The sequence below is a fragment of the Arachis stenosperma genome, chromosome 6 (genome assembly GCF_014773155.1).
Source record: "Arachis stenosperma cultivar V10309 chromosome 6, arast.V10309.gnm1.PFL2, whole genome shotgun sequence".
Lineage (NCBI taxonomy): Eukaryota > Viridiplantae > Streptophyta > Magnoliopsida > Fabales > Fabaceae > Arachis > Arachis stenosperma.
This window is the reverse complement of record NC_080382.1, coordinates 129600838-129617764: the sequence shown is the minus strand read 5'-3', so window position 1 is coordinate 129617764 and position 16927 is coordinate 129600838. Positions and strand designations below refer to the sequence as shown.

General features: G+C 32.6%; 2 protein-coding genes across 3 annotated transcripts; both read right to left on the bottom strand.

Annotated features, from left to right (window-relative positions):
- Positions 1–850: 850 nt before the first annotated feature.
- On the bottom strand, positions 851–1822 carry LOC130933104 (zinc finger protein 5-like). Its single transcript, XM_057862614.1, has one exon. The coding sequence runs from the start codon at positions 1749–1751 to the stop codon at positions 918–920; it is 834 nt and encodes a 277-aa protein (XP_057718597.1). The 5' UTR covers positions 1752–1822; the 3' UTR covers positions 851–917.
- Positions 1823–7621: 5799 nt separating this feature from the next.
- LOC130936159 (uncharacterized) lies at positions 7622–14202 on the bottom strand. 2 transcript variants are annotated; one of them, XM_057866178.1, is made up of 7 exons: positions 13721–14200; positions 13217–13347; positions 13039–13076; positions 12378–12943; positions 9870–9959; positions 8801–8863; positions 7622–7994 (listed from the first exon to the last, which is right to left on the bottom strand). In XM_057866178.1, the coding sequence occupies exons 1-7, from the start codon at positions 13766–13768 to the stop codon at positions 7938–7940; spliced, it is 993 nt and encodes a 330-aa protein (XP_057722161.1). In that variant the 5' UTR covers positions 13769–14200; the 3' UTR covers positions 7622–7937. The 2 variants fall into 2 exon arrangements, with proteins under 2 accessions (XP_057722161.1, XP_057722162.1); XM_057866179.1 differs by lacking the exons at positions 7622–7994; positions 8801–8863 and adding an exon at positions 8888–8962 and having other exon boundaries at positions 9849–9959; positions 13721–14202.
- Between the last annotated feature and the right edge of the window lie 2725 nt (positions 14203–16927).

Here is a 16927-nt window from a genome sequence, read left to right as displayed (position 1 = left end):
ATAATACAGTTATATTTTAATTTTAATTTTAATATTAAAATTTTAATTTTAATTTAATTTAATTTAATTTTAATTAGAGAATATCATGTTACGTATTTTGATTGTCAAATTTATAATTAATGATTAATAATAATATATAAGAGAGATAGAATGAGTGAATGAAAGAAAAAGAAATATATAGAAAAAGATAGAGAAGAGTGAAATCTTAATTTTAGAGAAAAAAATTTTATTTTAATTATAATAAAAAATAAAACGTAATAGATTTTTGTTGAATTAGTAATATATAATAAATATAAATAGGAAATATAAAATAATTTTATGTATAAACCCTTATCTTTAATTTATTATCTTCTCACACGATATATCGAAGCACTCATGAAATTACATGGGTAATCCATATTTTTTCCTTGTAATTATATACCATGTTATAGCTTGGAATTTAATTTATTTTCATTCATATTATATATTAGCATGCAACTAACTAACTAGGCCTTTCCAAAAGGTTAATTATTTGCATTTAATATTTTAATTAACACCCTTTACATGCAACTAAGGGTTCTGATATTAAGTGCATGCTCCTTCATATATATATCTTATAATAATATGAATAATTAAACGAGATAGTAAAGGAGAAAAAAATAAAATAAAATAAAGCTTTTATATACAGAAAATCATCATATACAATTTCCAATGGTTAAATTATATTCTTAAAAAGAAAAAATTACCACAAGAGCTGTATTATAATATTTTCCTAAAAATCATCACTATAATGAACTGTGAAATTTGTTGTTTTTCCAGATATATGTTTGAGATTCATACATTTGAACAATTCATCAAGAAACTAAAAACATAGAAACTATAAATAAATTATATATATCCTATATGCCCTAATCAACAATAATAATAATACTAATAAATTAGGCCCTTTTTGTATTTGAGTGTAAATTGAGGCCTAATTGAAGATCTAAAGCTTTGTTATTATTACTATGACTTTGTATTTGATGATTTGAAGAATCAGGAAAGTTGCAAGGCTCGAAGATGTTGTAAGCCCTATTATTATTATTATCTTCTGTACTAGTATTAGAGAAATTGAACATACAAGAATCTTGTTGTGAAGAAGAAGTAGTTTGATATGATGATGGTAGAGATGAATACCAATTACTATTTGATGCTTTTTCGACCAAAAAGTTTGAATCTTGATCATTGGGGTTGAAGCTAATTTGGGATTCTTCACAAGCTGTGAAGTCAGAATAGTAGTTGTAGGAAGAAGGATCATAGAACCAAGGTGTGTTACTGTTATTATGATTCTGATTATGGTAAGAAAAACCATGATAATGATTGTTGTTTGGAAAATTGGGCTGTTGAAGATAGTAGTTTATGGTGGCTTTCCTTGCTTGAAGCTGCAACCTTTTCTTCTTCATTCTCTCTTTTTTGTGAGCATTTTGGTGCCCACCAAGTGCCTGTGAATTTGCAAATTCCTTCAAACAGTATTGACACTCAAACTTCTTTTCATTATTATTATTAGTGATTGTGGTTCTTTGATCTTGTGCTGTGGTTTTGTCCCCTCCTGAAGAAACTGAGTTAGATGATGAATTCACACTTTCATCTGATCCTTCTGTAGTGTTAGGATCTTTCACACTGTTTGAAGGTGGATTCAGCTCAAATCCAAATAGCCTTAGCCTCTTCTCCACAGAATTATTGCCATTTTCACAATCCCATGTGGGAGAAAGATCACACACATCCCTTTCCATTTTTTTCCCTCTCTCTTAATTATTAGGTTTGGGTGATATTTTGAAGTAGAAATGTACTATGATTAGTTGTTTGGCATGTGTTCCTTTTATAGAAAGTTAGAAACCTCTTAGGTTATATCATGCATTGCATCTATTAAAATAACTTTAATTTAGTATTTTTTTTAATAAAAATGTTCTGCGTATACAAAAAACTAATTATTGAATGAATTATCATGTATTTGTGTATAAATATAAATGTTATTTAATTTATTTTTAAAATATATTATATATTATTAATAATAAATTTTTTATATGCACTTGACATAGTTATTTTTTTAAACAAAATATTTGTTTATTTTTATTATTAATAATTTAATTAATTTAATTTTAATTTATAAGTCTTATTAAAGAATAATATTTTTCATTTTTGATTTTTATTTTTAAGTAAATTAAAACTCAAAACTTCTGATTAATAGATTAAAATATCTATGCTACGATCAATAATCTAGATAAGTTGATATATCCATTAAAATAATTAGTTTTTTAATACATGGGCAGCATAAGGGGACTACCCAACGGATCAATAGAATAAAATAGGACTTAGAAAAATGAAAAAAAGAAAAAGTCAGATAAGAAAAATTAAAAGCCGTCTCTCATGCAATGTTTTATTATATATTAAAACAAAAATATTATTCGTATATTAAAATTAATTACTAAAATTAATTATTAATATATTTATATATAAAAATATATAAAATTTAATTTATTTTAATATATATTTATATTTTAATATATATTTTATATTAATAATTAATTTTAATAGTTGATTTTAATGTATACGTATCGCAATCAATATTAAAAATACTTTCGTATTGTATTAGATACACCTCAAACTTCTCAATCAGAGAGGATTCAGTGTGATTAAATTAGTATAGAATTAGATGGTTCATAAGCACTTAATAATAATTATAGCTCCACTTGGGGAGAAATCCTTAATTTAAAAAAGAGATATATTCCATGCCTAAGACATGATTAAAGTTATTAAACTAACTGTAGCTGCAAAAGTCAAAGAAAGGAAGGGTGCACTAACTTTATAACATATCTACTACTGTACTAAAATGCATATCTAATAAGATTATTTTAGTAACCAGCCAATGACTTAATGGCTTCATGTATTGTCCGCTAACTAATAAGCTTATAATAAATTAATATATTATTTTAGAGAATGGCACAAATAAATATTATTATTGTTAATATGGATTCCTAGCTATATATATATATGTCTAGGCTAGTCTATCTAGTCCCATTAAATACAGTTAATCCAATTTAAGTAATTAATAAAAAGCTAATTAACTGTAGAGATGTGATTAATCAGCACTAAATGAAGCTTCTTTTGTAATTATCCATCCCCACCACCACCCACAACCACATTAAAAAGAAGATTATTAGTCTGTTTTTCTTGACCATGTTTTATGAATGTGATATATATAAAAAAAATATTAATTTTTTTTTCTCCTAAATGAAGGAATAAAAGAAGTGGTTGATGATGTAAGCATATATTATATACTACTAATTAAGAGTCTTCCATAAGATCTGGGCATATCTTCTTAGAGCAGGCAAAGCCTATATTTTATACAACTTATGTTTTCAGGTGAATGCAAGTCATCAACTATAATGTTATTCAAATAATAAACTTAGCATTTGCGTTAGACAGTTGTTCTAGCATGGACCCTACACTATGTTGCTTTTGGGACAATTTAGAAAAAAGATTAGATTGTGTTTTTATTCCATTGTCTATAACTAGATCTTCCATTGGTTGACTTCTTCCACCAATAAATCTCTCATGCCAATCAATTCCCACTCCTTTCTCCCTCTTATCCTTCATGTTATTCAATTCATTAACATGATTTAAACATTTAAAAAGAAATATTGATAAATTTTAGAATAAAAATATTCTATTTAATTATAGTTTTATATCGGCTCTTGAATTTTTTTTAGTGAGTACCGTTAAAATTAATTATGAATTTGTGATGTTAGATATTCTGGCAATAGTGCTCGAGTTGATTTTACTTGTGTTAGCAGAGATTGAAAGGGAATGTGATAACGAGACTGTCTGAAAACGATTAAGAGTTGTAGTATTTTGCAAGGAGAGTTGTTTACTATTTAGAGAAGTTTTCCTTTAGCATGGAACTCAAAACAAAGAGACATTATATATGAGACAGACTGTGTGAAAGTCTTTACTATTGTCAATAATTTACAAGATTGCTCTGGTTTATTGATCTTTTGGTGTTAAAAATTTAAGATATCATGTTTTAGAAATGGCATGCTAATCTCTGGTTGATTTTAAGAAATATAAATACAGTAACAACTTCATGGCAAAGATTACAATGATAATCCTTTCTCCTCAAGTGGAGCTTCCGTTACATTGGAAGGAACGAATTTGCGAGTAGTATTTAGCGACACTGCTTTTATTAAGCAATTTTTTTTATTTCTTTTTTTATTGTTATTTGTTTTTTTTTTTAGTCACAAAAAATACCTCTAAATTAAAATTCAAGCTATAAGTGATGAATGCTCTCACCACTATTTGTTTGTCGACTAATAGTAGAGAGTCTGTACCCCAAAGACACATGTCGTAGCAACATTTTCAGGAAGGATAAGTTCTGTGGAACGTTTTAAAGCGCTATTTAAAGAGTGCCTGAAATTATCAAAAAAAAAAAAAAGAAAAAGAAAAGAGCCAACGATGCACTCCAGTCAAATATAACAAATTAATAATTTGAACGTTAAAATGAGAATTTGTCTAAATATAAAAATGATAAAAATGAATATCAGCGATGATAATAATTTTAATGTTAAATAAATAAATAAAGAAAGAAAATATTTTCTTAATGGTTTCCTTTTCTTGCATTGCTTTAGGAGGAGAATTCCAAGTAGGCATGCTGTCATGTAGCATTTCACTATCCTAACATGTGGAATAAAAAGAGAACATATGGGTTGTGGAGTCTAAGTGGGTGGGTTAGCTGATTGATTTAACAATTTTCAATCTAATTCCATTTTCATTACACGTTAGTTTGAGAATCAAACCATGGTCCCTACTCTATCAAGCTAAACCCAAAATAAAAATAAGCTTTGCTCTCCCACCACTGGGTATATATTGGTTTCACTTTTGGACAAATCCAAAGTGGTTTATAATTCTAATATTTTATTTATCTGGGGGCCCTCATAGGATACCAAAACTGACTTAGGGAGAAATTAAATGTACTGGAATATATGATAATTCAATCATGTTACTTCGGAGAAACAACACATTGTTAGTTTGGAATGATGTCTACTACTTATTAAGCTGAACAGTGATTAGTGATGCTGCATCAAACGCACTTAGACAATACAAGTTATGTTAATTAATGTTATCAATTAAATCATAGGAAAATTCAACCGTCACTATTTTGTTGGCTAGTAGAGTTGTAAATTGTAACTACCTCGTCAAGACTCAAGACTCTGGCTGCTGTATATGAAATTAGGAACAGGGACTTCAGGGTTCATAGTGTTTGGACCTACTTATTATAGCCGAATTGTTCATAGCATGACATCAGATACAGTACGGAATATGAGAGTCTTCTTAGTTCTTAAGGCTTTGGAGATTTTTTATTTTTTATTTTTTCAGTCAGATTTCTATTAATAAATATCATTACTAATTTTCTTGTTAGTTTATAAATATCTCAATTAGTGGGTGATGTGTGTATTTTTATAAAAAAATGTTATTCGTACAACAAAATCAGCCACCAATATATTTGTGTATAAATATATGTGTTTGTTTAATTTATTTTTAATATATATTTGTGTTCTAATATATATTTTATACTGGTAGTTGACTTTAGTGGCTGATTTTAGTGTACACGTAATGTAATCGTTTTATAACACGTTCTTTGTCTTTTTTTTTTTTTCAACTTGTAAAAATCATTAATAAGGTTTAGATTATTTTAACAATATTTTTTTATTTCCAAAGTTGGACAACTCTTATAGCTCTAACTAATCATTTAGCCCCATGTCAATAAAATAACTAAGGTTTTTAAAAGCGGGGCATGAGAGTTGATAATTAATTATCATTTCCTGTCAACCCTTACAAGTTACTAGTCGCCAAAAAAAAACCTAGTTAAGGCTGAAAAGTAGTACCAAAGCAGTGTGAACCATTGTCAGAAACTGTTGAACCTAGTTGATGTTGAAATGAGACATCATTGTTGGTAGGTATGGAAAAGATATACGAAGCAGTATCTACATGTAATAGAGCTAACACACGATCAACCTACTACGCTGCTTTTTTTTTTTTAAATGCTATATATGCGACTATATTTGACAAGGTTAGAATTCTAACCCACAATGCTATATGAAATCTCACTTTTAACTATTGAATCTTATTGAACGACTAGACACTCCGTGCATATAAAATTAATTTCAAATACGGATGAATTATGAATACCTCTACGCTATTTCTCATAGGTCCTCAGTTTATGCTAACATATAACACCTCCTTTTCTGGGTATAATAATGCAATTAATTGCTCAAGGCATACACCTACCTCAAAACCCATTTGGTCTAGTCGTGTTTAAAAAATAAATTAAAAGAGAGAGAGAGAGAGAGAGAGAGAGAGAGAGAGAGAAGGCACATGAAGACCAAAAAATTATAAGTCATTGTAGGACAAGAGGGGCAAATTATACACCACAGCAACAGCCTTTGAAATTTCTTTTTACGAAAGCCCTAGTTGGAATTATCAACGCAAATTAAAGTACTAGACTGTCTAGAATTCGCTACCGCAAATCCGCAATTAGCCTGATTTAAAAGAAAATCACTTTGAATATATTTTATATAGGGGCAAAACATGTAAATGACGGAAAAAAAAGCAGCACAATTAACAATTTGATGTGTCACTAAAATTGCATTTGAAAGAGAGACTGAAATTGAGAAACTGAGATTAGAAAATATAAACAGAGAGACAAAAATTAAATTTGTATTATATTTTATGTAAAATATATTGGACTAAATTATGTCTCAATATTATTAATTTAAGATAAATATAAAAATTAAAAGATAAATTTAAAATTTTAAAAATTAAACAAAAATAATTTTAAAAAAAATGTTAATAAAATTTCAATTTTTATTTTCAAAAATTTCAATCACATATTTTCACTTTCTAGAAATACTGATGAAACTGAAATTTTATGTCCCAAAACTAAATTCTGACCACTAAACACAATATTAAATCCCAATTTCAGTCTCTAAAAACAACCGCTACCTAATATTTTCTAACCACACATTCAAAATATTCATTAGCTATGCAGCGCCAATTATTCCACGTTATATGATTGACTTTTGATTTTAAGAAAAGCAAGCAATTGCATAGTTGCCGGGAATATTGAGATCCACTGTTCTGCCGTCATTCTTGCGAAGTATAATAATCACTGTTCATTTTCGGTCCAATCAGGAAAAAGAAGGCATGCAGATATTTTTGCACCATAAATTGTAGAGCCAAATGCCGTGTTTAAAAGGGTGGTAAACTTCAAAGCATCAATGCCATGCACTTTTTGGTAATGACACTCCTCACTTCAAATCTTGCTAGTCTAGCAGGAGTGTGATACAGACCGGCAATACTCACTCACTTTTTGAAGTTTTAGACACCAAACTAAGTTACTATCCTTATCATGTAGAACACAATCAACATATTAGTTTGGTGTGTGGAGTGTCACAATCCAATGGTAGAGAAGAGTAGGGAGTTTCACTCAAGTGTCCAACAAGAATGAGAAGTGTCATTTTTCTTGATAAATAAAAGAAATATTGGAAACATTTTAATACACTCCAAACCCATGCTCCATGCAAAACATTTGTTTAAGACAGTTAGATATCGATCAACCTTAGCTCAGTATAAATTGATTCCATTTCCTATTTCTTCAAACGAAGAGGAGAGAAAGGACAGAGTATGTCACAGATCAATATTCCCCAACAGACTACAATGTTAACAAATAGTTGTTTTTAAATGCAAAAATGGGGCACTCAAACCCCATATGAGAGAGAGCATGTTGTACAAACTGAGATATGTACTTTACCATCAACCCAAGAAAAAAAGAGAGAAAAAAGATAAAAAAGTCGAAACAAAAACCAATAACCTGGTGATCCAACCATGTGTTAAATTTTACTTCATGCAGTAATATCAGTATATCACTGTTGACGTTTTGCACGAGGCAAGAGAGCGAGAAGAATTTTCTTTCTTGGACCCTGTAACAGAAGCAAGTTCCATCAGACACACATGACACCACCATATTTCCGTCGATTACTCACAAGATGCAGCAAGCATACATACCAATATGCATTAGTGAATGAGTGCATGCACACACATATAGGAACATCTACACTAGAACAAATAAAGACGCAGAATCTTAAACTAGTAAATCTGCATCAGGTTCAGATTGCAAAATGGTAAGGAATGAATTTAGCCTGGACTGAAATGAACTTTCATATGCTTTTTTGGGAAGATTTTTGTCAGATGTGTAAGATCTAAACAGCATATTTCCCTGAAGTGTGAACGAGGGAAGTTCACAGCTTCCTGTAAAATAGCAAGGCATAGAGATTTTTTGGGTTACAAGTCAGTGAAAGTCTGAGATTTACATTGAACACAACTGTAAACTATAGATAATATGGTGCAAGCGGGAAATAGTGGGTACGGGAAAAAGCATCTTCGTGAAGGTTACATTGGATATGAGATTGTTTATGTTTTACATGGTCAACAACGAAATACTTGGACATCCGATCTGCAGATGGTAGAGAAAGAACAAGAGAACAAATGGAAATCAATGATATTGGATAAGGCAGATTGCACTGAGAAGATGAATCCTCCAAAAATGATACTAAACATTCAAATAAATAAATAATTAAAATAAAAAATTAACAATACCAAAACATTGGGAAATCCAGCAGCACCATTCCCCTAACAAAGCCCATACAATGTTGTCTGAGATACACACAATATAGCAATGTGTGATCGGAACATATTCTATAAATGGAACTTAAAAAAGGACAATTACCATAGGAATTCCAAGCTCCTTGAGGTCATGTTCTCCCATCTGCTTCAATGCAGTCATATCTACCTGCATGGACACATCAGTGTAATGCCAATTAGAAACGCCCTAATTCACAGACAATGCATCAAAATCATGACGATCTTCAATAATGATTAATTCGAATATCTGTACTTATAATGTTAAGATACAACCATTTGAGCACACAACCCAAACTGCATTAATGAGGAGTCTGACTACATCAATAATTCAATATTAATATAAGTGAATGGAACTCTCTTAATTGTCAGATATGAGTGGAGCTAAAATCTTATTGAATCGTTTTACGAGAATAAAAGTTTCTCAAATTCTTTCGGGGTTCTGAACCTTTGAAGGTCAATCTAAGAGAGAAGGTAATATATGGGCTAAAAAGTGGATATAATTTGGGCATGATCAATTACTTTTTAAGGGCTAAAATTTTCCTGTATGTTTCTTTTATACACACACACACAGACCAAAAAGGAAAACAAAGAAAGAAGAAAACCTTATGTTAACACTCCCAATTTACATAAAGGTGCACAGGACATCCCTGGTTACCTAGGATCCAGGGAGGGGCTGCACCCCAAATTTACATACCTTTCTATAAATCAGAATACATATACACTAAATAAGATAGCAATTTGCAGAACCCAAATTCTCAGGTGATCCACCATTTAATAAAACATGAAGCATTATACATGTCAGTAATATTTTGAAACTTGTCTCCCAACCCTAGTAGAAAAAAAGCTGGTTGTTACCATGAAAACAAATCAGAGATAGCTCACTATAATTCAATAATGCAGTGAGAATAAAGAATAAACTGAAGAAGAATAGAAATAAAAGAATTAAGCCAAGTTGCAAAATACTGCTTAAAATGATCACTTCAAAAGATCTCGAGATTTGTATTTAGCATTCACCAACAATTTTCTAAAGTAGAATTCTTCTAGCAGCCAATTACCAAATGCTATTAACATTCAAGTTGAACAAATAACATACAACAACAAAAAACCACACAATTACATTTGAAAAAGGATACATAAACAAATGAGTTACGTACTTCTTCAGCCTTGAAGAGAATGGCATATTTTCCCAGTCCTAGAGCATGTAACAGGCCATCAACAGTTTGGTGAGATTGCTGTTCGTCACCCTATATGATAACCAACAAAGCACGTATCAGGACAGATCTACAGAGAATCTATTCAGATAATTCAACGGGAAAGGTGAACATTTTTCTGCGACTTTCACACCAAAAGCTTTCGGGATCAGATCAAAGAGATCGTAATAACTGTAATGCATATTAAATAAATTTCCCATTCAAAATTGTAACACCTTTGTTTAACCGCCCCCCCCCCCCCCCCCCCACCCTCTTTCTTTTTTTTTTTTTAAATAAAACACTATCATTACGATTGAAAGAAGGATAAGATCAAAAAATGGGAAGATAAGAGATCCTCCTTACAAGTTTTAAAGCCCAAACAAAAGAAAAAGCTATTTATGACGCGTAGCTTTTAAATATCTCAAATGTTTCAGAGGGGAAGTCCTTTGAAAAGATCATGAGCTTTACAACAGACAGAAATAGAGATGTTTAACACTTAATTTTAGAGTCATGTTAGAGTGTAGGGGCAGTAAATTCCAACTCTTCCTAAATTACAAATGTCAAGGCCAGAAAATAGTAGTAAATTTACCATCTCAGGAGAGATCATTCTCAAGATATACACACAATCCATTTATCCTCCAAATCCAGCCCCTCGCTTACATTACAGAGGCATCTATGAATATACCAACAGTCAGGCAAGACAATCATGCAGCCCACACAACGAACTGTTTGATTGTCATTTCGTATTTTTCTTTTTCTTTTGGTTCCATGTTATCAGCTTATCATATCTAAGCATCATGTAAGCTTTTAGAGGAGCATATGAAACCTACTGACCAGAAACAGGTCCGATTAGATATAAAATGGACCAATAATAGCAGTGAATCAGCTAAGTGTTTGAATCGTGAATTAATCGTTGAAACAGGTCCGATTAGATATATGATTCAAATCGCACAGTTCCAACAATTCACGAGCAAGATGTGTTTGTTCTTTGTTGTGTATTTTCTGGTATTTTTTTGGGGACAAATTAGATATCAACATTAAAAAAAATTAGGAAATTAATTTAAATAGATCAAAAAGCATCCTCCGCTTCTCAAAACTGCTTCTCTGCTTCCCACTTTCTCATCGTTCTACCACTTCTCTTCACGTTCCCTCTACTCTGCAATCATTGTTCTCTAAAGGTAGCGTTTGGTAGAGAGACAGAGACTGAAAGACTGAAACTGAGAGACAGAGACTAAGAGACAGAGACTGAAATAAATTTCAGTATTCTGTTTAGTGCAAAGTGAGAGACAAAAATTGAAACAAGAATAAAACTCTAATTTAATTTGCACAAAGGATAAAATTAGAATTAATTAATTAAAATGAGGGTATTTTAGGTATAAAATGTTATTAAAATTTCAATTTCCGTCTCTAAAAATTTCAGTCTCCTGTGTCCCTACTTTTTGGAGGTACTGAAATACTGAAATTTTAGGGACAGAGACAGAAATTTTAGTACCAGTCTTTGATCCAACAAACATGATACTGTGTCTCAGTCTCCCAGTCTCTGTCCCAGTACCTCAAAACAAACGCTACCTAACCTCTCATCTTCACATTCCCTCTACTTTGCTTCATGTTCTGTCCTCGGTTCTGTTGCTTCTGTGTTTTTCCCACTATTAATGGCTCCTATGGTGGCTACTGCTCAGCCCAAGAAGACAGGTAAAGAGGATGCTGGTATGGTAATATGGTACTAGTGTCTTGATTTATATTGACTTTTGCAATATTTAAGTGCTTTTTTATGCTTTGGATATATATCTTTGTTATTTATGGTTTTTATGAATATGGTTGTGTCATACAACTCTAAAATTGGTCAAACAATTCATGTCATGATTCACAATTTGACAACTATGATCAGAAACAGCTAACAACCAGCATATCCATAACTTGTGGTCATCATATACGGGCCAATTTTACAACTATGAACTCAAGGTGTTAACCAAAACTACACAATTTTACAAACATAGATTCGTTCATTCAAATCCTCACAATGCTACTGCAGATTCGGATTGCAACAAGAGGACTGATGCCCTATCACAATATAATATGCAGATTGCAGAGAAATCACATGTACTGAACTAAAAGATCTCATACCTCTAAATCAGTTCCCCAAGCAGAAGATCATGAATAAGCAATTATATTGAGCCATCCTAAACAATTATTTTTCTGTTATGATTACTATTAATTGGAATGTTTAAAGAATCTTTTAATATACAACAACCAATTTCACCTGCATAAAGCATTTCTGACTATAATAACACTAAAAATCTTGTGCCATTAAGTCCTGTTTTCATAAACAATCCTTCGCATATGGAGTAGCCAGCAAGGGCATAAAGGAATCAACCATAGCATCTATCAGATGGTCATGGGGAAAAAATCTCCAAGACCAAAAGCAGTGTTATAGGAAATGATATCAAGGGGCAGAAGGTAGGTATTACTCACCACATATGAAGCTCTTTGTGCAACACTGCTTGATGGAGGAAGTTGGCCAAGATGAGATGTTACAGGCTTAGCAGTTACAGGAGGCAAAGTGGACATTGTTGAGCGTGCCGCAAAAGATGCAGGTGTAGTGCCAGGAGGCCTTGAAGATTCAACATCCCTAGTTACATAAGGTACCGGTGTAACACTTTCATATGTCCTATTTAGTGGCCTCCTCTGTAGGTCTTCCACATTTCTTTGAGGGGAAATCCTCCTGGAACTACTTGGAAACCCATCTGGTGATCTTCGCCTAATATGGTCCAATGTCCAAGGAGAGTATGAGCTTCTCATGGATTCCATACGCATTAAATCATCAGAACTTCTAGCTGAGGGAATTCGCCTAATCATGCTTGTTTCCCTTGGTTCAAGTTCACGCTGCTTTGAATTAAAACTGGTCATTGGAGAACGAACTGCCTTGGTCAGTTTTTCACGGAGATCTATCTGGCTCCTATCACCATTGCTCTCAGCTCGCTTAGATGCACTTTTGCGCATAAGCTTCAACCGAAGATCATCTTTGTCAATACGCCCATCTAAGTAAATTTAGCCAAAAGATATCAGAAATGCAGAAACGATGAAGCTATGTAAAGATGCAAGAGTAAGTTCACTGCTGAGAGGGCCTAAATACCGTCAAACCCATTTTGTATGCTATTATCTCCTCTGTGTCTGCAGGGAATATTAAAAACACAAAAGTAACAAACAAAATCAAATTTCAATTGAAATTGAATTATACAGACGAGACATCCTAATATGCCTCTGTTACTGAAATAAAAAGTTATATACCACAGAAGCAGCAGCAAACACACCGTTTGTTGTTGCTGTGTCCATAACCATCTACATTATTTCCAATTCTGTCTCTTACAGGCCGCTTAGTTCCAGCCAAGGAAAGAGAAGAAGCATACGATACGTCAGCTGAAGATAAATCCCTCTTGACAACCTAAAACTCAAATGGCACAATACAAAAATGAACACAATCATTCATCATATATTGGAATAGGACCCTATTCAGTGCTCAAAAGTCAAACTTAAGTAAATGGAGGCGAAACAACAAAAATCGCATTCCTGCATTCCCCAAAGCAGAAATTTAACAAAATAGCACTTGCAGAAAATCAATCCGAAAATTTTTAGCATGTAAAATTTATTGGAAAGCACAACAGAAACAAGCAAGTAAAAACAAGGAAATCCCAAAACAAAAACATAAATCAAAGTAGCAGAAATCACACAAACAAGTTCCTTTGAACAGAAAATATTAAAATTATAAATAATAAAATGAACAACGTGATTTTGAATTAGAAGACGTATCAAATTACCTGACCACTACGGCCAAGAGTAATGGTAACTCGACCACTATCGGACATGACGAAACCCCAAACTTTAACCTATCAATGGAGCAAAAATTTCGGAATTCACAACATGAATACGCCAGCAACTCGCAAGCCAGGCATCAGAAGAACTGAGCGAGTAGGAGAAGCACAAAGGGTTGCCCTAACCCTAACCCTAGTTCCATTGGCGCGACCCGAAGCAGAGACAGAAAAACAACCAATAACAACACCTTCGTTGGTTCAGAAGCGAAACGCGTTTCGAGATAGAAGTTCAGAGATAATTTAGCTCAAATTTTGGAAAGTCTAGAATCAGAATTAGTAAAGACAGGGTTGCGAGGGTTATTGCGCGGTGCTTTTGCGTAGGAGGAGAAACCGTGGAGCTCCGAGGTGGTGGTAGTGCTGCGGTGCTAGACAGTGGGGGCGCACAGGGGATTATGCTTCATTCCTGATCGAACTGGGGCCGTTGGATCAGATTACCTCTTTTTGGTTTAGATTAGATTACCTTAAGAACCCAGTAGCCCACTAAGGAGACCACAAAATATTTTTAACCCAGAAAGAGCCAAGACCAAAAAAAAAAAAGAAAGAGGTGTGGGGTCCAGCCCATACTTAAGTACAAAAGAAAACAAGCCACGACCAAATACAAACTCCAAAGCGAGAAAAAAAATAATAAAGAGAACCCGCTGAAGCTTCGGTGGGAAATGGGAATCTTGATGTTTTTAATGTTTTTAAATGTTATATCTATACTGTGTTTGGAAAGCTTAGAATTATAATTCTTTTGAGAATTGAATGTTTTTTTGAAATATAAAAATACTTGAATTTAAATTTTTGCAAAAATTTTAATTTTCATCTTCAAACAAAAAGTAAATCAGATTAAAATATATCTGATTTACAAATTCAACCTAGTAAAATTTGTATTTGAAGTTAAAATATCTAAATTAACTCTAATATAATTTAGTTTTTTAAATATATTCATTTCTTTTTTTTTCTTTTTTTATTGAGAGTAACAAAGTAATATTACATATATTTTAACTATTTTTTCTTTTTAATTTTTTTATTCTAAAATTAAAAATTAATGTGAGAATTCATTACAAGACACACGCCGAATAGCGGAGATTTTTTTATGGATCTACGGCAGTTTAAAATTACCGCAAAACGAGATATCGATGGTTCCAAAAGCGTTGCGGGTTAAGTAGGTATGGCAACACCTACCCCCGGGGGCGGGGACATGCCCTCGTCCCCCGCCTCCATATCCAAATCCTATCCCCTCCCCGTCTCCGTCAAGGATAACGGAGATCCTGTATCCGCCGGGGATCAGAGACTCTACAGATATCCGCGAATTTTTAAAAATTTAAAAAAAAATGAAAATATTTAGAAAAAAATGAAAAATCATATGAATAATCATGTTCTTTGTCTCCAAAGACATTAATAACATTGACAACAACAAAGACATTAACATGTTCATAATCTCCAAAGACATTAACAACAACAAACAATATCAAACATATCCATAACACACCAAAGTATCAAACATATCCAAAAACTATAAAGCATAATTCATCACATTATAGAATTCTCAAAACTTTTTTCATGATGTAATGGTAGTGATGGTAGATTCCGATTTGTTTGAATCCTACATCAAAAAGAAGTATACAATTAAAAGTTAAAATCGTAAAATAAATCAAGAATAAGTCAATAATATGAAAAAAATAGTATTGTATATAACCCAAAATTCAGAAATATAAATTAGAAATAAAAAATTCAGAATCAGAATCTCATTAACCTAACTCCAGATTAACCCAAAATTGACTCAGAAACATAAATCAGAATCAGAAATCAGAATTACACTAACCTAATTCAGAAATATAAATTAGAAATCAGAATCAGAAATTTAGAAATCAGAATCTCATTAACCTAACTCCAGATTAACCCAAAATTGACTCAGAAATAAAAATCAGAATAAAAAATCAGAATCACATGAACCTAACTCAGAAATATAAATTAGAAATCAGGATCAGAAATTCAGAAATCAGAATCTCATTAACCTAACTCCAGATTAACCCAAAATTAATATAGAAATATAAATCAGAATCAGAAATAAAAAATCAGAATCAGCTCAACCTAACTCAGAAATTCAGAAATCAGAATCACATTAGGGTTGACTTACCCAACGAAAAAGAGGCAAAGACCAGCGATTTGGCGGACGAACGACAAAAATGCGACGACTGGTGACGAGGAGAAGACGATGACCGGCACGACGTGACGAGGAGAAGACGACGACTGGTGACGACGCGACGAGGAGAAGAAGACAATGTGGCCGTGACGGTGAGCTCGAGAGGTGTGGTGAGCGACCGAGCCACCAAGGTGGTGGGAGGTGGCGCTGAGGGACTGAGAGGGTGGGAAGTGGCGGTCGACGGTGTTCAGGAAGGAGATAGGAGGGGACCTCTATCCCCGCCCCGCCCCGTTTGTTATAGGGGCCCCGCCCCTTGTCCCCGCGGGTAAAAACCAGTCCCCGTACCTGTCCCCCGACGGGTAAATCCTCGAGGGTACCCGTCCCACCGAGAATTTTTGCCATGCCTAGGGTTACGGAGTGAAGATTTAATTTTGCAGTGGTTCTAAGAAACCGTTGGTACAACCACTACAAAACCAAGGATTAGCGTTGTTTGATTTAGCACCGGTTTAAAACCGCTGCTATTTCAGTGATTGGATTTAAAAAATAAATTACATCAGTTACAAAACTGCCATAGAATTATGTGTGTTTTTTTAAAAAAATTGCGACGGTTTTGAACCACCGTAATTTCATAAACGAACTTAAAAAGAATTGATTAATTACAATAATTTATACCATTTTTCTTTACTATAACCTATTTTCTTTACATCATGTTTATTAAACTTGAGATATTAATATAAAAAACACTAAATAAACAATATTAAACTCAGATAAATCCAAAATGTTAACTAAAAAAACACTTCTCTGTAAAATTAAAAAACATGATACTCGAGCACTACTTGTGCACATATGTGTGTGTGTGTGTGCGTACGCGTGTGCGCGTGCGCGTGTGCGCGTGCGCGTGTGTGAAAAAAATAAAATTAAGGTGGTAAAAATTTACTTTAGAAAAATCTTAAATATTGAAGCTCCATTGAGGGTCATCACTGACAAATATAAACCATGGGACATATTTCATTTGGATCTTTGTG